This window comes from Oncorhynchus mykiss, chromosome 6, assembly GCF_013265735.2.
Source record: "Oncorhynchus mykiss isolate Arlee chromosome 6, USDA_OmykA_1.1, whole genome shotgun sequence".
Taxonomy (NCBI): Eukaryota; Metazoa; Chordata; class Actinopteri; order Salmoniformes; family Salmonidae; genus Oncorhynchus; species Oncorhynchus mykiss.
In genome coordinates this window covers 17,764,657-17,789,461 of record NC_048570.1, presented here as the reverse complement: position 1 = coordinate 17,789,461, position 24,805 = coordinate 17,764,657, and the positions used below count along the sequence as shown (strand labels likewise).

The following is a 24,805-nucleotide window of genomic DNA, read 5'->3' as shown; positions in this document are numbered from 1 at the left end:
TTGGAGGAGTCCTCATTGTTTTAGATATGCAATGATCGTTAAACTACTTTTTAAAAAGTGTATGAAGGGGAAGCATTGAAATTCAGGCTCACCTGACCCAAACTTGAGTCGACTGACATACGTCGCTATAGCCTAGGTAAAGGAGGGTTAGTGATATCTGGAATCATTGGGCTGTCCCCCACCCTAAACCATAACCAGGGTTACAAAATTCCGCTAATTTCAATATATTCCCTGGAGTATTCCCGGAATCAGGACGGAATAAGCAGGAAATCTGGAATCCTCCAACCAGGTTAACCATTTTAAATTTCAACGGGGTAGGGACGTCCCAAGGATCCCAGATAGCAAGGAAACGATCTGCAAATGTAATAAATAGAGAACTGACACGAATCCATGACATAACCTGTTCTACACAGCTGCTATTTCATTATTTAATATATAAATACCTCTCTGCACTATACAACCTCTCCTGAAGAAAAGCATGGCTTGATTCCTGAAGAAAGACACACTTTAGTTAAGTCAAGTTTAGAATAAATATGGTTAACATGACTCAACAATTGTTAATGTTTTACAGCAGAAATATCTTACACAGACATGTTTTACATTGAAATAACCTTTAACAACCTGTATTTCACATAGTGCAACCAGTTTCAAAAACACTTAAAAAGGAGGGAGAGGACAGTACTTTCATAGGAGTATGTTGCACATTTCCTGGATTTCCTTTTCTTCTAATAAAAAGATAGCAAGATCTCATGACATCATTTAAAAGTGAGGAATGACCTCATCAAACACAACAGACAGAGTGTGTGGGATATCTTCCATTCTCTCTTGGACACTGAACATTTGTCTCACTACAGCTCCATTTCCAAACCTCATTTCTAATCCGCATCAGGCTGTTGAAACAATTGATTGAAAGAATGTATGGGTAACATTTAGTCAGACACCACTGAGGACATTGACCACTGACTTGTCAGAGAGGCCACAGTCAGAGGCTCTTGGGAATTAAATATATCGCAGTCACAACAGACAAAATTGAGGTAAGATCTTCCCATACTATAGTCTCTAATAGTTATTTCAATGTTTCAATTAAATTGATGGCATTCATAACTGGGGGAAATGCCTGTACATGTAGGTTGTACCCCTTAATATTACTATACACAAACAAATAGATCACAGATTTCGGTTCATTGGTCAATATAAGATAGCGAAGCAATATAAAACCATACAGAACCTTGTTTAATGGCCCATATAATCCCCATAACATCATCAGAAAGGTGTTTTTCTGTTAGCTAGTGATTAATGACATGAGGTGTTGGGGTGCATTACGCCTTCAACTAGAAATTATCACAACCAGAGCCGGATCTCTGGCTGACCACAACCAGAGCCGCATCTCTGGCTGACCACAACCAGATCTCTGGCTGACCACAACCAGAGCCGCATCTATGGCTGACCACAACCAGAGCCGCATCTATGGCTGACCACAACCAGAGCCGCATCTATGGCTGACCACAACCAGAGCCGCATCTATGGCTGACCACAACCAGAGCCGCATCTATGGCTGACCACAACCAGAGCCGTATCAATTGCTGACAACAACCACGCAGTGCACACGTACACCCCTCAGGAAAAAGTTCTGCATAAAATACAGAATCAACAAACAGGCTATTGCTTTTTATCAGCCTGTTTATCTTTCATTTCCAATTAAGACCCTAAACTGCCTTGTCTCCCACCACCAAGTTACTAACAACTGCCCCACATAGTCTATTTTTATTTAACCCTGTTAATGCAACATTTTGCATGGTATTTTGCAGGGTTTTCTGTGCAAGAGAGGGTCTGAAGGAGGGTAGATGGATACAAAAGAAATGCTTTCAGATTCAGGTGATCAACCAACCCATGACATCATGTTGTAGTATGGTTTGCTCCCTGTGTAACCCCTTTCCATGTGGCTGTAAGGTCTTCAGACAAGGGAGCATCCTTACAGGGTTGGCATGCACAGCCAGTGACAAATGACACCAAACTTTCCTGATTTGGTTGGTTGGTTTGTTCAGTGGCGGACACGGTAGAGGGAGCGTTGAATTTGAATTGTCTCTAAGCAGGCTCAAGTCCTTATAAATACCTTGTCCTGTGTGTTTATGGCTTGATTCCATTTCGAAGAGACATGGTCAGTCACAAACGCGATCAAACGCCACACTTAGACATATGAGGTGGGGACATATGAGGCACTCAGCATTTTTCAGAGCTGTAGTGAGAATTATTCAGTGAAATCCTAGTGTATAGAGAAACGTTCATGATTGACTTCACTGTAACAAATTTGTTTGGGAAGGTCACAATCAGCGACATGCAATGTGGAAAAAACAACAGTTGCCTGCTGTAGTTATAGGACCCAGATATTTCACAGCAAATCATAAAAAACATTCAAGAGCCACTAATTCATTATCAAAAGCAACCAAAAAAAAAAAAAAAAACTCTGGGACCACGACAAGATAATGGGACATCATTTGTCTGTATCAAACAACCGCATGATCAGTGAAAGTATTGACATGACCGACAGGCATCACTTTGGGTTACAAATGCATTGCGGTGTAACATGAGTTCTAATTTCAGTACATTAGAGAACAGAGATACAAGGTCTAATGCTTTTGTCAGGTGACTGACTGTAGTGTATGTATATGGGGAGAGAAAGAGACAGATCGTCAGGATTTAATTCCTTAATTAATCCATGAGAGCCAATATAAATATGACACAGGCGTGGTGACCACCTCTCCGTGATTAGAACTTGTTGTTGAACATGAGGCAGTGATTTGTCGTCTCTTTATAAAAAGGTGCTTTCGTCATGTTCAACAAGGCTATTAAGACTCATCGAATGACAGCTGAAAGTTGCATGGATAACATTATATTCCAATAGATAGGAAACTATGTTCTATGGTTTTGCTCCAGTGAGAAGTCTATCACGTGTCTAATGGCTTGCATTGCATCTATATTGCTTTCCAGTTAATTTGACGTGGGAGTATCTTTCTATTAAGCCTGAGAAGAAATGGTAAGACATGGAGCCATTTTAGTTTGGCAATGTGTTAGGTAACACATTATTCTCCTTGTTACGATTATTAGCATGGGGTTAAAGTTGAGAGAGCAGAAAGTAACTGTTCCAAATGTGTTGCTCCCAGAGCACTTGTTTCTTTAGCTACTTGTCTATTTGAAGAAAAAAAATCTAACGTAGTCAAAGACTACAACTGGTCAGAAAATAGGTTACCGTGGTTACACAGGCAGCAAATGGGCTTGAGAGCCCTTGGGGTGGGTATCTTCCAGAATCCAGACTGATTGGGATAAGAGAGGGTGGAGCTCTTCTGGTTTCCAAGGCTGCGATAAAGGTAAAAGGGGGCGGGGGGGATCTAATGTGTTTTGCCTTCCGCTTTGGTAAAGCTCCACTGACTTAACGGACTCCCGCCTCTAGCCTGGGTAAGGAGGACGCTCTTCAGTCGTTCTCCCATTAGTTTTGCTGTCAGCAGGCCACGAGCAGGGGGTAGTTTATTTTATGAGAGCTCGAAACCTGTGTTCATACTGATGGCGTAGCGGAGCTTGTCACGCAGGATGCTCTTCTTGCTGTAGTTAGGCAGCTTGAGCAGGTTGAAGCAGGTGGACGAGGTGGGGAGGCGACCGCCTGGTTCCTTCTTCCGGATGGTGAAGAAACCCCGGAGGACGCTGCCTAGGGTGTCCCCAGTGTCCTAGAGAGAGACAAGCGACAGGAGCACACATAAACACACAGTAGTCCCAAGGGACTGACTTCTCAAAGCTATTTTCTTTTTCAACAAAAAGGTCAAAGTTCAATGGAGAGTAGCAGGGGTGCTGGTGTCTGTGTGCTGTCGTAGAGCTGGGACGATAAACCAAAAATGATCGACACCGACCACTTATAGCAGGCATTTTGCGGATATTGTTCATCACGATTAGTTACATTACAGAAATGTAAAGTTTGAAATGAAATAAGTCCGCTAATATGGGTTATTGTTAATGGGACAATTGATGGCTATAACTTTTTAAATGTTAAACTGTGGTCCACATTGTTATAAACTTAGTTTAATTTATCGTTATCGCATCATATCAGGCTATACATTATCATGGTATGGATTTTTTCCATATCACTGAGCTCTATGTATAAACATCTGACTATGATTACAGTGTTCTCACCTGATCGTCAGACACCTCCACACAGCGGATGGAGAAAGGGGGCTTGAGGTAGGCAAAACCTAGGAGGGGGGGTCTTGAACAACTGGTGACAAACTGTAAACCAAGAACAACAATGGATGATCAAATAACAGTTACAAGTCTCAAACGGGCCCCGCAAGTCGATTTAATGCAGCTAAATGAATGAATGGTAAAATAGCATTTTTGTAACATTTGGGGCTGGTTATTACCTTGAGGAACATGGCTCTTTCCTCAGAGGAGAAGTCACTGGACAGGATGTCCCACAGCCAGATGATGACCCGATGGCTGCTGTGGAAACCTCCATAGTAAACTGTGTGTTTCCTGACAACAGAAAGAGAGACATGCAGAGAGAGACCATGTCAGCGAGCACCTTCAACTTGGCTTCATAACCTTCTTACAAGGTCAGCTCATTGTCAGCGAAACAATCAAATGGGAGATTCACACCATTTGAACACTGTGGAATTCAGGATTTCCCTAAAATGTTTGACAATTGGCACGTTGAAGAGCTGTCGAGTGACAACAGTAATGACATGTGGAGGGGCTGGTCAGGGTGAAAGGGGTCGAAGGTTACGCACTTGAGGTCGTCCAGGTCAATCTCGGCGTTGTCCCCGGAGACGAGGCGCTGGACCTCGGGGGTGGAGAACATGTGCAGCCACTCGGGGTTGATGATGCTGCGGTATCCTCGGATAAAAGCTGCCGTCTGCTCCTTGATCTGCGTGTGCATGCGGAAGTGCGCCATCAGGTGGATGTAGCTGATCCTGCAGCACAGAGAAGGTCAAAGGTGAAGTTACGTCAGACTCAGAACACCATGGCAGAGTTTCTAAACCCAGAGGAGCAAACATCAGGTGCACAATTAAGATCATCCTGTCGGGCTTGTATCACCGCCTTGTACGGTAACTGCACCGCCCACAACCGCAGGGCTCTCCAGAAGGTAGTGCAGTCTGCACAACACATCATCGGGGGCAAACTACCTGCCCTCCAGGACACCTACACCACCCGATGCCAAAAAGATAATCAAAGACAACAACCACCCAAGCCACTGCCTGTTCACCCCGCTAACATCCAGAAGGTGAGGTCAGTACAGGTGCATCAAAGCTGGGACCGAGAGACTGAAAAACAGTTTCTATCTCAAGGCCATCAGACTGTTAAACAGCCATCACTAGCACAGAGTGGCTGCTGCCTACATACAGACTTGAAATTGGCCACTAGTCTAAATGGATCACTAGTCACTTTAATAATGTTTACATATCTTCCATTACTCATCTCGTATGTACTGTATTTTATACCATCCATTGCATCTTGCATTTGCCATGCTGTCATTGCTTATCCATATATTTATATATTATTATTCCATTCCTTTACTTAAATTTGTGGGTATTAGGTAGTTGTTGTGGAATTGTTAAAATTACTTGTTAGATATTGCTGCACTGTCGGAACTAGAAGCACAAGCATTTCACTACACTCGCAATAACATCTGCTAACCATTTGATTTGATCTCAAGACTTCCGGGAACGCTTGTGAAGCAGACCAGGGTTTAAGAAGTCAATGAGAAAAGGGAAAAATTATTTCTTGGTTGTTAATCTTCTGAAACTCTAAAGGCACAACCTAGATTTGAGCCGATGTCTTAAGTAGCTGAACATGTTATTACTCCAACCTTGTGAAAGTGACAAACTGACACGTTTTCATTTGTCAAAAACAACTTTATAGCAAAGGAGTGCCTTTGATTTGACGACCTGCACATTGCGCAGTTCAGTGAGAGAGGACTGTTAGACCCGATGACGTGTTTCTATGCATGAGCTTTGCTAGCCAACGTCGCCATGGCATCACCTACAAGCGTAATCAGAATTTCTATTTCTATTATTCTATTGCAGAAGCAGTTTCCCATCTTCATACTGTACCGGTCTTTGACCATGGGCCTGTCTAGAAACAACCCCCAGCCCTTCCCTCCTGGGCACTTGTGAAATCAACTCAAACTATTGGTCACAAACGCTGAATACAACAAGTGTAGACGTTACCATGAAATGCTTACTTTACAAGCCATTAACCAACAGTGCAGTTCAAGAAGAGTAGAGAAAATATTTACCAAGTAGACTAAAATAAAAAGTATTAATAAAAAAGAAACAGTGAAGATATGAATGGATTTGACCGGTATAATAAGCAATGCATGTACATCTACTATGCCCTGGCTTGGTAGGACATTCACCTTATTGCTTATACCTATCAGATCCTTTTAGATCTTCACAAGTGTCTGGGGGGAGGGGGACAATAAATACATATTGTATTAGACGAACAATGGTGTGAACATCAAGTGGAATTAACAACTAACATCTGTAAGTTTGGTTCTACAGTACATCAGTGGTTCTCAAACCTCCCAGACTCCCACCCATTCCATGTATTTGATCTATTCCACAGCTAGCACACCTGATTCAACTTGTCAACTAATCATCAAACCCTTGACTAGGTGAATCATGTGAGCTGGTTCAGAGCTACAATGAAATTGTGAAACATCTAGGGGTCCCAGAGGAGAGGTTTGAGAACCACTAATGTACTGTAGAACCAAACTTACAGATGTTAGTTGTTAATTCCACTTGATGTTCACACCATCGTCTAATACAATATGTATTTATTGAGAACCACTAGATGGTGGATCTGCATCTTGCTCACTTGTTTTCGTTGGTGACTTGCATCGTCTTTCCTCCAGGAATCAGCTCGTGACAGACCAGCTGCCAGGAAACATGAAGAGAGTATTAAGAGATTAAAAGAGCAGTTCTGTTTTCCTGAATCCAGAGAAAAAAATATAGTTTCTACCTGTCCCATAACATCCTCGTCATACGATAGTGTCAGACCCAAATCACCAACATCCCCGTCATAGCGCTGGAAAAGGACAAAACCAAGATCAACCACCTATTTGGAGTCAACTTCCACAACTTTAAGTAAAATTGATCACAAAAAGTAGCGACAAAGTAAAACAAACGTCTCAAATCAAAAGAGCGCAATTATAACCATAAACCGAGGTCGTGTTCAACAGGCACCAAGCGGGAGAAAACAGACTGAAACAGGGAGGGACCACCTGGACTAATCCAATCAGAAACGCTAATTTTCAGTTGCAATTTTTTTTTAAAGTTTTTGTAATAAACACGGTTTATATTGTAATTCACACAATACCAGGGAATGTAGGACTATGATAGTTGGGGCGGGGGATCTTTCTGACCTTGATGGAGGTGAGGTTCTTGTAGAACTCAGAGTCCAGGGAGGGCAGCTCGTCGATGGAGCTGTAGAAGGTGCTGTGGTGGTGACCCATGACCTGGCTGAGGAAGAAGGAGGCGAAGGGTACGTCCACCACGATGCCCTGAAAAACACACATACACGTTGATCTCATGGACTATCAGGCATTGCATCCATAGCTCCAGCTATGAACCGTTGTTACATTTCTCTAGATCCATCCCTCAGTTTTATAAGGGGGAAAGTGGTGGGCAGGGCTTGTGGCTTTAAAAGGAGTCATTCTTGTAAATATATGGCAATTTCACATGACTAACATCCTCTGTGAGTGCAGACACACCTCATACATTGCTTTGCCAAGCATCTTCCCCACAAACTCAAAAAGCTGCAGGTGGTTCTCGTGGATGTAGGATGTAGGGGAGGGGTACAACCTCTCGTTGCCACTGGTGGTCTATGGGGGAAAATACATCATCAGCAGCAGCAGCATGGTTGACAGAAAATGGCTAAAAGCATCTTGTGAGAGTGAATCTTTCAAAATTATTCCAAAAGTATTTGAAACGAGGTCTGGCGAGCAAACCTTAAAGAGGTTGAGTGCTGGGTTGAAGACTTTCTTGATGATCTCTTCCAGGAACTCCTTGAAGACGCCGTCCTGGTCGATTCCGGCCTCGTCCACACCCAGGTCGTTGACAAACTTCACACGGATCACGCCTTTGATGGAGTTGACAGGCAACCGGCGGAGTTGGTCATAACCATCCTGAAGAGTGTTCAGGCACAGAGTTTGGGTGATCAGTTTGGGCTGAAGTCACAGCCACCATACTGGACTGTATTTGACAACTAGACTGTCTCAATCTGTACACTTGAATACAAAATTAATCCTAAGTGGTATTCCAGTGTGGGGGAAAACATGCAACAGATCGATACATCAATTTCATACCTCTAACATCCGTGAGCGGCGAATGGTGATATGGGTGACATGCGGAGACGCGGAGCTTGTTTCCACCAATCCCAAGGTTTCCTTCTCCTTGGTAATAATGTTCCGGAACAGCAGGACCCTCTAAAGTGGGTAGGACAGGATTACGAATGGGGGCGAGACACCATGTACATATTGATAAGGACACGGTACAGTGAAACTACAACTACAGATGCCCCAGAGGGACAATATTCTTTCTGTGCAGACTCACGTTTTTGTGGGGAATGACATGTGGTATGTACTGCAGTAACAGCTGAGCTCTCCTCTTGCCCTTCTCCAGCTCTTGGAACAAAAGGCTCGGCTTCAGATCCCTGGACATAAGGGTTGAAAGTGTGTGTGTTTGTGTGTGTGTGTGCCTTTTTCCAACATCACAATGGTCTCTTACAGATCACACCTGGAACAAATACATAAGTCAAATACTTGAGATGGGCCCAATATTTCCCCAGGGGGACAGGGTGGACAAAGTTGGCGCTTTTGGCACTAACATTCCATTGGTTCCATTATGGTGGGCAAGCTTCATCAAGCGCACCTCAAGCTTTGAGAGTATTTGACTGCTACTGATCACAAGGATCACCTTTTAAGGATTTGGGAAGTGCAGAATAACAAACATGGGAAGTATTGGGGATTAGGATCAGTATGTTTCCAGAGGGGCACTTACTTGCGCAGCCAGTTATCATCAGGGGAGAACCTCCTCCTGCAGTCCCGCTCATAGAGCACCATCAGCCAGCCGTGAACACTGTGGAACAGGTCCAGCTTCTCCCCCTTGGCATTCTCTGTCACAACACACTAAATGAATGCACCCACTCACTAACCCTATCCCCAAACTATTTCTCATGGTGCCGGAACCAGGGATTGGCAATTCTGTCACAGTCAATCAGCTTGACCCTTGAGTTTGACAAGAGTTCAACAGGGGTAAGAGGCGACTCACCTAAAATGCCGTCCCAGACCATCTTGTACACAAATGTGTTGAGAAACGAGGAGATGGTGACAAGCTCTTCTGTCTTAAATGAGATCTGCTCCTCGTAAACCTCGATATCATCCAGGATCCTGTGGAAAACATACATTATAACGTGTCAGTAACTACAGACATCTAGGATCCTGTGGAAGACATACAGTATAACGTGTCAGTAACTACAGACATCCAGTGGGTCTGGGATACTGCATTTATGGACAGTTTTCCAGACACAGATTAGTATTGAAAGTGCTTCTTAGTCCAGGACTAGATGTAATCTATATGTGGGAAACCCTCCCATACAGGATGTGTCTATCACATGTCTGTTATATAGTAGCAATTCATGGAGCTCACGTGATGAGGTGTCTGGAGCAGTCACAGAACAGCATGAGCATGGCCAGCAGCTGCTTAGACTCCTCTGTGTCGTTGTTCAGGCACTCCATGAACAGCTTGAGGCCTCCCTGGGGGCCTAGCTCGCATATGAAGGCCCACAGCTTAGGCAGAAGGTCATCCAGGTAGGTTAGGCCTGAGGGTGACACCGCCAGAGAAAACATGAGAGAACATATGTTGTGTGTGTGTGTCTCAAATCGCAGGGACTCACCAGTGAGGATTTGCAGTCGTATCTGAGTGAGCGTGGTGAGGGCTGTCTGGTACAGCACACAGATACTGCACACCTTCTGCACCTCAGCGGAGTCCACTCGTCTCCCGCCGACCGGCTTCAAGATGTTGCGCACCGAGGCAGACTTCTGAAACGCCCGCTTAAAGAGGCCTAAGAGAAACCCACGTCAATCAGAAACCACTCTGACAAAGTTACTTCATTGATACGGTTTAGTTCATTGTTTTAAAACACAACCTTTAATACAGTGTTGTATCGACAAAAACCCAGGTAAGTGGGGGAAAAAAATGACAATAGTGTCTAAATAATTAACCCTTGAAATTGATTGATTAAGTGCCTGGGAGAAAAACAACAAACAAACCAAATTCAACTTACTCTTGACTGGCAGGTTGTTCTGCGACGTGGTAGGCTGTGGTGGAGGCGTGGGCTCTTGGGTCTCAAGCTTTTTGCTGAGCACGTCACTGAAGAGAGTCCGGATCACAGGCATGCCCCACAGGTACTGCAGCTGCTTGGTGACCAGTGGCATAGACTCATTCAGACTGGAGAGAAGGACAGGGTGAGGGAGTTAAGATCCACTTTAAATCCATGACATTCAATGATTGAGATCCCATTTCATAGCCCGGTCCCATATCTTTTTGTGCCATTTTGCTCCTATGGTCATTGTCATGAGTTTGGCATGACAATAAGAGTCAACAAGAGAGCAGAAACATATCTGGGTTCTGAGGATGTCCCACTGACCCGTAGTCTACAGTTTGGGAAAACCAGCCTAGGACCGGGTGCCAGTGGGTGAGGTTGGATTTCTTCTGGGACACGTATCTCTGGCAGTAGGACAGCATGTCCGTCAGGTCTTTCACAAAGTGGTTGGCCTCCTCCTCCAGGACTTTCTCGTTGAGGTAGCCCAGGTGAATCAGGTTACCTACAGTACAACAGGATGAAACAGAGGCCCCCACAGAGCAGCAACCCCAAAGAGCTGATTAAGTATGCTTCCCACAGCACGGCACAGAGAAAAACAAGAAAGAGTCATGCAAAAAAAACTCAAACTTGTACACTCACACAAACAGTAGCCTATAGCAGGTTTCCCAAAATCGGCCCTGTCCTGTCCCCATCCCCCATCCACTGGGTGCAGGATTTGTTTTTCCCCTTGCACTACACAGCTGATTCAAATAACCAACTCATCATGAAGCTTTGATTATTTGAGTCAGCTGTGTAGTGCTAGGACAAAAACCAAAATGTGCACCAGAGTGGGCCCCAGGACCGAGTTTGGGAAATCCTGCAATAGGGAAGAGAATTTAAAATTATTGCCATAGAATAGCTATGTGAGGCAGTGTAAAGGACCGTACCCAGCAAGCACAGTGTGTGGCTCCCCTCCAGGCAGACACAGATGTCAACACACTGCTCCTCACGGCTCAGGAACAGGGTGAACTTCCTCAGCAGGTCGTGGGTCTGTATGGTGGCCATGCACTGCACAGACAAGCGCACACTCAGAGGCTCTCTCATTGTACAAGTTATGATGTCCACACAATAAAGGGTGCGTTTGAAATGGCACCCTATACCTTACGTAGTGCACTACTTTCGAGCACCCTATTCCCTACATACAGTGCACGAGGTAGAGAATAGGGTGCCATTTCTTCATGTGAGTGTCTACCTCTGGGGTGATGGTGTTGATGTGGGAGACGACAGCTGGGACAGACATGATGTGGATGAGAAGAGACCTCAGCAGGTTGTCAGAGAAGTGAGCAGCAATGACAGGTCTATAAAATAAAGACAAGTTACACTAATGGCTCCCAAAGCTTCTTCGGCTCCGAGCATTCTAAAACGGTAACCAAGCACTATGATAAGATAGGACTTAATTCTCCATGAAGCTAAAAACACAGGATTATTTTCTTCCTACAAACCCTGTTACTGAGAGGGAACGTGAGCTAGCTGAACCCTGGGAATCCACTGCAATAGATCTGCTCCAGGCTCTAGTGATGCAGAGACAATTGATCCATTGTGGTTAAATGGGGATTAGAACACTCCCAACAACCGCTCACCTTAATGCCAACGTGAATACTGCTGTGAGTGTGCCCTTGGTAAGAGAGGGTCTGGAGCGCGCCAATCCGTTGGTGAGTAGAATCTACCAGGGAATCCAAAGGTGACAGTTCACACATTTTATTTTTGATTTATATTGCATAAACAACCAATACACGTCAACAACCATGGTTGGGGTCAATTCCATTTCAGTTCCAGTCAATTCAAAAAGTAAGCCAAAATTCTAATTCTTCCTAATTGAAAAGCATTAAAGATAATATTAATTAGAATGTGTACTTCCTGAATTGACTGGAATTTAAATTGAATTGACCCCAACCCTGTTAACATCATAATAATCGTAACTGTACCTGCAGTATTGAATAAAATCCCTTTTGATTGAGATGCCCCATGATGTTCTCACAGATCCGGGTCAATGCTGGTCTGAGGGCCTCTCCTAGAACAGAGGAGGGGGAAAAAAATGTCAGATTCCACTTTGTCTTTTTTTCTTTCAATATCAAGACACTTGTGATAATAGAGGATGTGTGTGCACTGCAGCAGTGGTTTGACCTGAGACTGACCTTTCCCTCTCACTATCTTCCAGGTTGACGTGTCTGTGAAGGTCACCAGCATGGTAAGGTACAAAGTCACCAGCTTATTGTCCTGCAGGATGTCAGGCTACAGCAGAAGGAAGGGAGGGGTAAAGTTACAATTTTGACATTTCAAAATTATACACATTTCAATATTTAAAATTATACACCTGTTATTTTATAAAGGTTATTATCCTAAGTATTAATACTTACCTTTAATTTTTTCAAAAAATTACAGGAGACCCACAGAACATCTTTGATCTGCTTTATCCATGGGATGGTGAGGTCTTTGGAAAGGGCCAGTGACACATACCAAACCTGATAACCAAGAACACAATCACAGAGTCAATCACACTCTGGGTTCATAAAACATCTGTAATCACTGATGATCATTAATAATCATACTCACTTTGGGCTCATTTTCAACCTCCATGCTACCAAGAATGGAGCGACAAAGCTTCTCAAACCTCTGTGTAGAAAAAAACATCTTAGTTCATTAGTTAAATGTACACTAAGCAATCTCAAGTACTATATTGATACATAATTATTGAAATGGCTTTCAGCTCATAAGTAAATAAGAGACATCCTCCAGTAAGAGACAATTAAAACATTCAAATCAGTTATAACAATGTACAAAACATATTTTTATATATTATCAGTGAGGGTAAAGTGTAGGGGTTAAAAAAACTAACCAGCTTATCCTCTTGACAAAAAATGAATAACAACTTCCGAGCAATTTTAAAAATTGATAGTGCATTTCTTTTTGTTGTTCCGACATCTTGAAAGAAGTCATCAACCTCTTTCCTGGTCAGAAAGAGAGAGAATTCACACATTGAGTCTCAAGAAAGATGATATGTCCTCCTAAAGCATAATGGCAAGTATTGTTTGTAAAAGCTAACCTTATTTGCTTCTGGAGTTTGCAGCGACAGAGGAATCTCCTGACCAGCGCTTGAATCAGAGTGGCTGCTCTCTCCCTCTCTTTGTACCCCTTCCTCTCCTCACGTGCCTGCCTGGCTTTGTCCAGGAACTCAGACTTGGAACTCTGAGTTGCACTAAACATTGTGCACCCCTAAGGTCAGGCAAAATTGACAGATTTAGTTTCTGCAGAAACACAATAGTGATTAATATTCAAGGCCAAATTCACTTATCGGTATTCTCTGTGGGTAAAGGGGAAGGGGGGAAAACAATAACATGACTTTGATCTAGCCGTACACTGCAATAGAATAAGAATACATTCAAATGAAGGTAATGACATCACACACAGAAAACAATAGCACAAAAAACAGGACATGGTGTGTTATACCTGTGTTTTTCTCTGGTGATCTTGGCTTGACCTTTGCAACTATGCGCTATGTTTCTGCAGTCATTTGAACATCCTCGAGATCCAAGTTTCCAGAAACCCTTCGAGAGCTATAGCTGCGCATTGGTTAGCCCAGCAAAAGCGGATCAATTTGTCATCTCTATGAAAATAACATATAAAGAACATATGTAACGAGTTAGCCCATCATTACAACTTTGAGACCATTTAAGCTAGCTAGCCAACGTTAGCCAAATTGTGGATGGTCTGTCTGGTCTCAAACGATGACACGTTCCTAATTTAGTTACAGTAGAAAGCAAGCAAGCTAACTACACAAACAACATTTTAATCCATGACAAACTAACATTGTGGTACAAGTCAAGAATAACAGTTAGCTATACTAGCTAGATAACTACTAGACCCGACAAATAACTCGCTAGCTTGTTGTAGCCAACAATCTACTGTATTATGGTTTACGTTAGCTAGCCGCTGATTAGCATAGCAGGCTAACGTTAGCTAGCTACTTCGTCACCACCAATTGACTTAGTTACTTCTCAACGCATTTTACGAACATGAAAAGCTAGGTAAAACATTACCCAACAAGAACTTTCCGTTCACTGTCAATGACACCCTCATAAAGTAGAGGCCTTCGGCTGTTTCAAAATGTAAACAATAACAAGAGATCCGTGATTGCAGCCATTAATCCTTGTACTTTCGCACTGAAAACATTCCAAGTGGGATGTATTTTTCTGAGTAAACAATTTACATGATCTTTTCCATATTGATACACTGTATGTACACTGAAATTATGTTTGTTATAATTAGTATTTTGTCTAATCTGGATCTATTCAATTGAAGCTTTGATCCAATTCATAGAACTAGGGATATTAATTTAAATCTAAAGAAAATGGGGGAGCTATTATTGGTTACCCATTTCCGGGGTGGAAGCTAATTAATGACGTATGGCCACAGATAGTTAGAAATGGGCTTGTTCGCTGTTACAGCCGACAATGCAGGCGACTGCCGACTGACTGATCTACAAATCACCTTGCATCTACAAATAATACTGACTCGTTATTTAAGATCAGTCAGTCTGTCGCAGATTACCCCTGATAAAATCACGGTTTGATGCTCTTGAACACTGCCAATCGCATTGGTATGGCCCAATACCAAATGGATCCCTACACCTACTTGTGGCGATCTGAGATTTGACAGGTGCACCCAATATGGTAATACCTCAACCTTGCCCTCTGATAGACTATGCTGCCTTGCTATCTTAGGTCTCGCTTTATGTAGTGTTGTCTCCCATGCCATGATGTGTGTTTTGTCCTATATTTATATATTATTTATTTTTTAGTCCCAGCCCCGTCCCAGCAGGAGAACTCTTGGTAGGCCATCAATGTAAATAAGAATGTGTTCTTAACTGACTTGCCTAGTTAAATAAAGGTTAAATACAACTAAATAAAATACAAAAAAAAAATCTTTCAGCTCTCCACAAGTGCATAGGGTCCAGGGGTTCATTTGGGATTGGGCCTGTTGACTGTCCAACATGCTCTTTTCTTGATTACCGCCCTATAAAGAATTAACTTGTTCGACATTGCAGTCAACTGACTGATCTACAAAGATCAAAACTGACTGATCTACAAAGATCAAAAATAACTACTCATAACTAGTCAGTCGGTCACAATTTACATACTCCAACCAGAAGCCATGGATTACAGGCAACATCCGCACTGAGCTAAAGGGTAGAGCTGCCGCTTTCAAGGAGCGGGACTCTAACCTGGAAGCTGCTAAGAAATCCTGCTATGCCCTCCAACAAACCATCAAACAGGCAAAGCGTCAATACAGGACTAAGATAAAATATTACTACAATGGCTCCGACACTCGTCGGATGTGGCAGGGCTTGCAAACTATTACAGACTACAAAGGGAAGCATAGCTGTGAGCTGCCCAGTGACACAAGCCTACCAGACGAGCTAAATTACTTCTATGCTCGCTTCAAGGCAAGTAACACTGAAACATGCATGAGAGAATCAGCTGTTCCGGATGACTGTGTGATCACGCTCTCCCTAGCCGATGTGAGTAAGACCTTTAAACAGGTCAGCACTCACAAGGCCACAGTGCCAGATGGATTACCAGGACGTGTACTCCGAGAATGCTCTGACCAACTGGAAAGTGTCTTCACTGACATTGTAACACCAACATGTTTCAAGCAGACCACCATAGTCCCTGTGCCCAAGAACACTAAGGTAACCTGCCTAAATGATTACCGACCCGTAGCACTCACGTCTGTAGCCTGTAGTGCTTTAAAAGGCTGGTCATGGCTAATAACACCATTATCCCAGAAACCATAGACCCACTCCAATTTGCATACCACCCCAACAGATCCACAGATGATGCAATCTCTGTTGCACTCCACACTGCCTGTTCCCACCTGGACAAAAGGAACACCTATGTGAGAATGCTATTCATTGACTACAGCTCAGCATTCAACACCATAGTTCCCTCACTAAGCTAAGAACCCTGGGACTAAATACCTCCCTCTGCAACTGGATCCTGGACTTCCTGACGGGCCGCCCCCAGGTGGTAAGGGTAGGTAACAACACATCCGCCACGCTGATCCTCAACACGGGGGACGCTCAGGGATGCGTGCTCAGCTGACCTCCTGTACTCTCATGACTGCATGGCCAGGCACGACTTCAACACCATAATTAAGTTTGCCGATGACACAACAGTGGTAGGCCTGATCACCGACAACGATGAGACAGCCTATAGGGAGGAAGTCAGAGACCTGGCCGTGTGGTGCCAGGATAACAACCTCTCCCTCAACGTGATCAAGACAATGGAGATGATTGTGGACTACAGGAAAAGGAGGACCGAGCAAGCCCCCATTCTCATTGACGGGGCTGTAGTGGAGCAGGTTGAGAACTTCAAGTTCCTTGGTGTCCACATCACCAACAAAATATCATGGTCCAAACACACCAAGACAGTCGTGAAGAGGGCACGACAAAGCCTATTCCCCCTCAGGAGACTTAAAATATTTGGCATGGGTCCTCAGATCCTCAAAAAGTTCTACAGCTGCATCATCGAGAGCATCCTGGCTGGTTGCATCACTGCCTGGTATGGCAACTGCTCGGCCTCCGACTGCAAGGCATTACAGACGGTAGTGCGTACGGCCCAGTACATCACTGGGGCCAAGCTTCCTGCCATCCAGGACCTCTATACCAGGCAGTGTCAGACGAAGGCCCTAAAAATTGTCCATTTTTGTCAAAAATTGTCCATTTTTAGTCATAGACCGATCTCTCTGCTACCGCACGGCAAGTGGTACCGGAGCACTATGTCTAGGTCCAAAAGGCTTCTACCCTTAACAGCTTCTACCCCCAAGCCATACGACTCCTGAACAGCTAATCAAAAATCAAATGACTACCCAGACTATCTGCAAATCCCCCCCTATATTACACAGCTGCTACTCTCTGTTTATTATCTATGCTTAGTCACTTTAACTCAGCCTACACGTACAGTACATATTACCTCAATTACCTTGACTAACCAGAGCCCCCGCACATTGATTGACTCTGTACCGGTACCCCCTGTATATAGCCTCACTACTGTTATTTTACTGCTGTTATTTGTTACTTTTATTTCTTATTTTTTACTTAACATTTATTTTTCTTACAACTGCATTGTTGGTTAAGGGTTTGTAAGTAAGCATTTCACTGTAAGGTTGTTGTATTCGGCGCATGTGACATAAACAATTTGATTAGAATTTACCATGAATTTGATCCTCTCGAACATGGCAAATGACCTGGTGAATATTCTACTTTGTGTTGAAGAAGTGTTTCAGTGTATTAAGAATAATACATTTGATAAACTTTAGAGAAAATAAGCAAAATGGGACATTGCACCATTTTAACCAATTCTGTCAACTAATTTAGTAATGAATGATGAGACAAAATGCAGGGTACACTAAAAGGGAAAATTATTAATTTGTTGGTGCACACAGTCCCTACCTGTATTGACGTCATCAATTGTTTGCTGGTCCGGAAGCAGGTGATTCTTGGGGCTGGTGCTCGTCGAATTCCGAAGTCTGTTGGGGGGTTCTATGGTAAATATGACTGAACAATGTTGTCTTAAAAGACACTTTCGGAATAGAAAACAATTGAATCAATGATCATTAATTTGTGAAATGTCGACGTACTTTTCGATTTGGCCTAAGTTAGCTAGCTAACGTTTAGCCGTCTTGGTTCAGGTCTCCTAGCTAGCTAACGTTAGCTAGCTAACCGGAACTCTTAGCAAACGTTACGTCTACTTTAGCGCAATAATGTAGGCGAGCATACCGTTTCTCCAAAGACCTTATTGCTTATTTTGGACTGTACCACTAGTATGCACTATTATGTTATACTAGGGATACTGTGTTTACATAACTCGGGCTGACAGGAGGATTTTTGAACAGGGCCTGTATTAACTTATCATAAACCCCGGGGCTTTGTTTTTTTTTAATGCCGACGACAACGACTCAGTCAGGGTTTCAACTTAATCTTGAGAGTTAGAATAGTAGGGTACACAAGGTGCAATTACGATTTTTGTTGTGTGTGTGCATCAGCAGTTTATCTTATGTCAGTCACTTAATTAGCCATGTCAACTAACAATTTTTAGATTGGTAAATTAGTCTAGCCGGCTATCCAAACTTGTAGTAATGGCAGAATACTGACTGTGCTCAGGGGCCCTGACCTCCATTGATTTTGTTAGTCACTCTCACTCAGATCATTAAAATGGCATAAGCAATGGCAAAATCTGAATAGTAGGTAATTAGCTTTAAAACGGCAAAAATTACTCTGCCCCATAGCAAAATGTTTATAATTGCAGGACATTAACTTTCTCTCTGCTGTCAAGGGGGGGGGGGTGAAAAGTGTTTTGCCCGCGCGGTGGGGTGCCCAACCAAATCTTGCTTAGGGCCCCCAAGAGGCTAGGGCCGGCCCAGAATCAGTTACCCAACCAAGACAGGGACCCCTAGTTACCCACATGAGCCCCCTACCTCCTCTCCTCCTCCCATCTGATGATTACCAGAGCGGGCTCATGAAGCCACCTGTGGTTGGTGGTGAGAAGGAGTTACAGTTCACAGTAATCCATTGTTATGTAAATTCCAACTGAAAAGTAGGAATCGACGCCTTTGCAGCCTGAAGGGAGAATGTTTTATGTCTGAACCGGTCCACTGGGGTACGAGTGTATAGCCGGCTGCATAGATTCCCTTTGGACGGTAAGATTAAACGACTCTATCGCCATCAGCCGGCCTTTGGGCTAGTTCAGACCGAGCATTTGGGCACTTAACAGTCCCCTGAGAAGAAAATACCTTAATCAATAAACGCTAACGGTAGTTAGCGTATATGAATGGAGTAGTCTAGTTATGCTTTAGTTAGATCACTGTAAAGGATATCATGGGAGTTTTGAAGAATATAAAGTGCTGGTTTTGTCAGTCTTTGTCCGTGTGAACTCACCAGAACAAAAGTTAACTGCCATTCGGGGTGTGTAAGTGGCAGGGCAACTAACTGGGCAAGACAAGTCATAGTTGTAAGAATTGATAATCATATTGGTCCTACCTATCTAGCTAGCTAATCCTTTCCAATCCCAAATACTTAAGGGCAATTTAGAATTAAAAGCTTGGTGTCAATTTGGAATTGAATGGACTAGTTTTCCAAAGCTGACCTGTCCATGCGGCTGTTTTATCCTGTTTGCCATCTTGACACCTGACTTGGGGTTGTTTTGTGCCCCCGTCACAGGAAGAGATGTCAGGAGAGAGCGTGGTGAGCTCGGCAGTGCCGGCGGCTACAACCCGGACCACCTCCTTCAAGGGCTCCAGTCCCAGCTCCAAGTATGTGAAGCTAAACGTGGGCGGGGCGCTTTACTACACCACCATGCAGACCCTCACCAAGCAGGACACCATGCTCAAGGCCATGTTCAGCGGCAGGATGGAAGTCCTCACAGACAGTGAAGGTACTTTATCTGTCAGACCTCCATGGCACCACTCACTCCTCTGAGTGAGGAGTCTTTAACACCTATTATTACACCTGTATTTTTCTAGCCTGGTCCGAGATCTATTTGTAAATGGTCATTGTCGAGAGTCATGAGTAGGGCTGTTGCGGTGACCACACCAGCGGTCACGAGTCATGAAGGCAGTCAAATTCCACTTGATCGGTTAGTCACGGTAATTAGGCTTCTCCAAGCTCTTATGCCGCTGGTGATCCTTAGTAGCATACCAAACTTGCTAACTGCCTGGTACTCAGCACTCTATTGTCCCTCTAATCACTTTGACATCAATGCAAATGTATGCGAAAATCTAATTAAACACTTCATGAGAACCCATAAGCTCATATTGTGCAACATTTCTATAGGCTATGCAATTGTACAACAAAACACAGTGATAGCCTCTAATCAAAGGAGGAGGATCCGATCAGCTTTCTATAGGCTAGGCCTACTATATTTATTTCTCAACTTTCCTAATATTAAGCACATTGTTTATCTTTACAACGGGAGTATAGCCTACCTGGCTGACATGAAAATGAACCACGGGAAAAGCGTCCTCAATTCGTTATTTAAGTGCATAGATTACATGTATTTTTTCCTGCTGCCCCTGTTTCTAGACAGGTGCATGATAATGGTCCATTCTAAATCAAAACAAATTTCTTACATATTATTTAGTATATGTAAATCAAGAATGGTCTGATGGGTGACAATATTAGCCTATCACTTGAGTTATATATCATCACAGAATAAGAAACTGCCTTTTTTTGCGACTTTCTAATCATAGTCGCACACCTCATGTAGTCTAGCCCATAGGCATATATGTTTTGAAAAGGTTTGTATCACATCTAAAGTGGCCAAATAAGTTCTTAAAATTAAGCACATTAATCCGCTTTACAAGGGGTGTAGAGGCTAACTGGCATACATAAGCAGCGCGTGAGTTTTAAGTTTGGGGAAGATAATTTTCACCATAAAAATGCATCTTTATAATAAAAGCATTACATGCATAATCGCAGGGTGCATTACAGCCACAAAGGGGATGCCACCGTGAAATTCGAGGCATTATCAAGTGCTTGTCAAATTGTGAATGAGAGACTAATGAAGTGTGTACAGCTTTTGATGTCATCATCATTAATCGCATCATGCAGCCTTACCATGTATTAAAAATCAATCAAAACATATCGCCCAACATTTGTATCATAACTAAAGTTACATAAATAACTCTAAATGAAGCACATAGGAGTACCTGTTTCTTTGTTAACCGCTCAACACAGAATAGCCGCATGTGCACACTCCCTCAAATCTTTTGGAGAAACATGTTATTTTCTGAGATTTTATTCAGCTTTGTTCAATTGTATTTTTCATACTATAAAATAATGCCATGGAATTCTAGGCAAATCTTCTGTTCTTCTGTAATGGACTACATTTTCTTCATATTATGCTTCTTTAGACCTGTCTAAAATAAATAATGGATTCATTTTGAAGGTGTAGGCTATATTACATGGATTTATTAGACTTTTTAAAACATATATTTCAAAGGTCTGCATCAATGGCTTATAGGCTGTGTGTGGAAGCCAGGAGATGCTAAATGTGTTTGTTAATTAACAGGGAATTACCGTAAGACCGACAGTTATTTGCTTGACAATCACCGGCTGACAAAATTCTGTCACGGCCAGAATTTGACATGACAACGAGCATAGGAGTTACACACAGTATAAACAGAACTGGGATCTGCCTAGTATTTTGTTAGCGGTCTAAAAATGAAAATGGCCACTAAGTTGATCTGGTGCTTGTCCCTGTCCAGGCTGGATCCTGATTGACCGGTGTGGGAAACACTTTGGGACGATTCTGAACTACCTTAGAGACGGGGCTGTGCCGCTCCCAGAGAGTCGTCGGGAGACTGAGGAGCTGATGGCTGAGGCCAAATACTATCTGGTCCAAGGCCTGGCTGATGAGTGTCAGGCTGCCCTGCAGGTACCGTCACCCTCGGGACTGCTTGTTTCTCCTCTCACTCTTTACCCCTTTTCACACTACTGAGCTGAGCCAAACTGCACTGCACAGGCTTGGTTATGCATCGACCATAGTTGCTTGAACCGTGCTGGAAAGGACATGTCAAAAGGAAAATATAAGAGCCAATACTGTTTGGGTCGGCACAATGGTGTGAAATAATCAGTCTCATCCCCCACTCTTCATCTAGCTCTACCTCCCACTGCCTCTACATTCTACACATACACCGTTACGGGCCCAGCCAACTCACTCAATCTGCATCTATCTGTTAGAGGACTTATGTAAAAAATCATCCATTCTAGCTAAAATATGTCTTTACCTTTCAAGTATTTTTTTACATCTTTATTGGTGTTCTAGAACAAAGAGTCATATGAGCCGTTCTGTAAAGTTCCTCTGGTGACATCGTTGAAGGAAGAACAGAGACTCATCGCCACCTCTAATAAGGTATTGTTGACCGAGTCACGCATCAGAGTGAAGGACACGCCCAGTATTTACTAAAGCTCTAGTCTCACGTATTCAATTCTGACTGACGTTTTCCTGTTGTTTTGGGTCTACATAGCCCACTGTCAAACTCTTATACAACAGAAGCAACAACAAATACTCCTACACCAGGTGAGAGATTCTTACATCTATTAAAGACATGTAAATTATGAATGTAAAGTGAAAAATGTATGGTTTAAGTGCAGTCCACATTCCAGGCTGACTACATTGTAGCCAGCTTCCAGATCTCACAATGCCTGGATAAGTGTTTAACATCACCTAACCACATATGATATAGCAATCTGATGTCCAACTGCATAGTCAATGACGTGGCACACAATAGGTGGTTACTGTCCGACAGCAATTACGTGGCTGCAGTCTAGTTGGCATGGAACGCAACCTCTTATCACTAACCAGGCTTCCTCATCCTTCCCTCCATGCAGTAACTCTGACGACAACATGCTGAAGAACATTGAGCTGTTTGACAAGCTGTCGCTGCGCTTCAACAACCGTGTGCTCTTCATCAAGGATGTGATCGGCGACGAGATCTGCTGCTGGTCCTTCTACGGCCAGGGACGCAAGATCGCTGAGGTGTGCTGCACCTCAATCGTCTACGCCACAGAGAAGAAGCAGACCAAGGTAATGCAAAAAAAATAAAAAATCGCACTGCAATGGCATATAGTATGTCATCTTAAAATATTTTATTGAACACAGACTCAGCAACTACATGTCTCTGGCTTCAAGGCTTTGAAGGTAGAACACCTCTAGTAAACTACCCCAATTTGGGAGTTTGTTGTTGCTAGCCTGCTGTTAGATTACTGTAGAAAAGTCTACTTTAATATACCATTGGGACATTTTCTTTGCTACAAAGTACAGGCATTCTTGGCATTCAGATAACAATGACCAGGCAGACCTAAATACATAAACCCCTTCCCCTCCAGGTGGAATTCCCTGAGGCACGAATCTACGAGGAGACCCTCAACATCCTGCTGTATGAGTCCCAGGATGGGAGGGGTCCTGACAACGCTCTGCTGGAGGCTACGGGGGGTGCCGCTGGCCGCTCGCACCACCTGGACGAGGACGAGGAGCGCATTGACAGGGTCCGTAGGATCCACGTCAAGCGGCCCGATGATCGCACACACCACCACCAGTAACCCCTGACTGACCGCCCCCCCCCTTGACCATCCAAAGCCCAGCCCATCCCTGGATGTCTGATCCTGGACTCTCAGTGGACCATGTGTGTGCCTTACTTCCAACACCCAGCGCCTCGCTCTCTCTTCTTCCCCCACTTTTACTCTCACCAGTCCCCCACAGCGGGAGCCCACTGCTGAGGAGAGACGAGTGGAGACTTTGTGTGTAGTGGTTTCATGTAGACCATCTTGTTTTGTTTAGTACTGAGGAAGAATGCCTGAGACATCCAACATTTTGGGGTGTTTAGTGTCTCAGAGGTAGGTGGATGCCGAGTTAGGTGATTGGATTTTCTACTATGTGTGAATGTGAATTGGATTATGAATGGGACGTCAATTGTGTGGAATGGAATTGTGCCAGTGGTTATACTGGAGGGAATTAAAATGTCAGCATCATGCATTTTTCTTTGGTGCTTGCTTTGTTGCAGCAAGAAGAACAAGAATCATTACGCCTGTCTGAAGTGTATGGAGACACTAATGGCAGTCAATCAGGTGTTCTACAAAAACAGTCCACCAGGGGGCATTATTGAATCAAACAAACAGAGACAGGCAGCGATGCTATCAATATTCAATTAAATCGTTGCATCTTCCTTTTGCCCCATTCTGTGAATATCGGTTGAATCAAAATATCATACAATCGAGTACCTCCACAGTCCCACAACCTCTTTTTAAATTTATTTTTTATGAATAGGATTTCCCATTTAACGCAATGTCCCTTCATGCCATGTAAGTGATTGTTTAAAAGGAGACAACTTGAGCTGTGGTGTGAAGTGTTATCTGGGCTGAAAGAGCTCCAAGGCTGAAATTAATGTCTGAAACCAGAGCTCAACTCAAGGACGGCTTTTAACAGGCAGAGAAATTAGACCTGTTAACCGTACATCTACACACTGTGTCCCCTTTTAACAAACAGTGTTTGTAGATTCATCTGTACAATTGTACAACCAAATGTTTTACATATATTTATACATACCTTATCACAAATAAAAAAAATCTACAAGAATGTTGTTTGCGTTTACTCTTATATTTTACAAAATGATGGTACATTGTTGCAAAATCAATCAGTGATTCCTATACAAGAGTAGCCTGATGGTTTGGTATAGTGCAAATAAATGTAATTGACTCTTTTAGAGAGCGATGCATCCTGCTCTAGGTCAACAGTGCAGTAATGTTGGTTTACAACTGGAAAAACTAAACCAGCATACACATGCCTCCCTTAGCCTTGAATTCACGAAAGATCCTTAGAGGTTTGGGCTGTTTTGGTCCCTT

At 43.3% G+C, this 24,805-nt stretch overlaps 2 protein-coding genes across 2 annotated transcripts; one reads left to right on the top strand and one right to left on the bottom strand.

The window, feature by feature from the left end:
• Positions 1 to 389: 389 nt before the first annotated feature.
• LOC110525357 (ubiquitin-protein ligase E3B) lies at positions 390 to 14,776 on the bottom strand. The gene is made up of 28 exons (XM_021605394.2): positions 14,445 to 14,776; positions 13,855 to 14,011; positions 13,451 to 13,620; positions 13,244 to 13,355; positions 12,961 to 13,020; positions 12,765 to 12,869; positions 12,543 to 12,639; positions 12,333 to 12,418; positions 11,988 to 12,070; positions 11,600 to 11,705; positions 11,295 to 11,415; positions 10,693 to 10,870; positions 10,330 to 10,493; positions 9,940 to 10,107; positions 9,693 to 9,864; positions 9,315 to 9,433; positions 9,045 to 9,159; positions 8,598 to 8,697; positions 8,351 to 8,470; positions 7,994 to 8,170; positions 7,757 to 7,867; positions 7,409 to 7,546; positions 7,006 to 7,071; positions 6,862 to 6,920; positions 4,773 to 4,955; positions 4,407 to 4,518; positions 4,180 to 4,272; positions 390 to 3,719 (listed from the first exon to the last, which is right to left on the bottom strand). The coding sequence occupies exons 3-28, from the start codon at positions 13,609 to 13,611 to the stop codon at positions 3,528 to 3,530; spliced, it is 3,198 nt and encodes a 1,065-aa protein (XP_021461069.1). The 5' UTR covers positions 13,612 to 13,620; positions 13,855 to 14,011; positions 14,445 to 14,776; the 3' UTR covers positions 390 to 3,527.
• A 3,024-nt stretch (positions 14,777 to 17,800) lies between these two features.
• On the top strand, positions 17,801 to 24,539 carry kctd10 (potassium channel tetramerization domain containing 10). Its single transcript, XM_021605393.2, has 7 exons — positions 17,801 to 17,952; positions 19,625 to 19,838; positions 21,670 to 21,839; positions 22,230 to 22,316; positions 22,432 to 22,484; positions 22,796 to 22,991; positions 23,294 to 24,539. Exons 1-7 carry the CDS (start codon positions 17,950 to 17,952, stop codon positions 23,504 to 23,506), a joined length of 936 nt encoding a protein of 311 aa, XP_021461068.1. The 5' UTR covers positions 17,801 to 17,949; the 3' UTR covers positions 23,507 to 24,539.
• Positions 24,540 to 24,805: the final 266 nt, after the last annotated feature.

Excerpts from the sequence above, each read along its gene's own strand:
- LOC110525357 (XM_021605394.2), bottom strand. The coding sequence starts at position 13,611 with ATGTTTAGTGCAACTCAGAGTTCCAAGTCTGAGTTCCTGGACAAAGCC. Across the intron at positions 12,640-12,764 it reads ATTTTTTGAAAAAATTAAAG|CCTGACATCCTGCAGGACAA; the intron begins GTAAGTATTAAT and ends CTTCTGCTGTAG. Across the intron at positions 7,868-7,993 it reads CAGCACTCAACCTCTTTAAG|ACCACCAGTGGCAACGAGAG; the intron begins GTTTGCTCGCCA and ends TTTCCCCCATAG.
- kctd10 (XM_021605393.2), top strand. Across the intron at positions 19,839-21,669 it reads AGTCCTCACAGACAGTGAAG|GCTGGATCCTGATTGACCGG; the intron begins GTACTTTATCTG and ends GTCCCTGTCCAG. Across the intron at positions 22,485-22,795 it reads AACAAATACTCCTACACCAG|TAACTCTGACGACAACATGC; the intron begins GTGAGAGATTCT and ends CCCTCCATGCAG.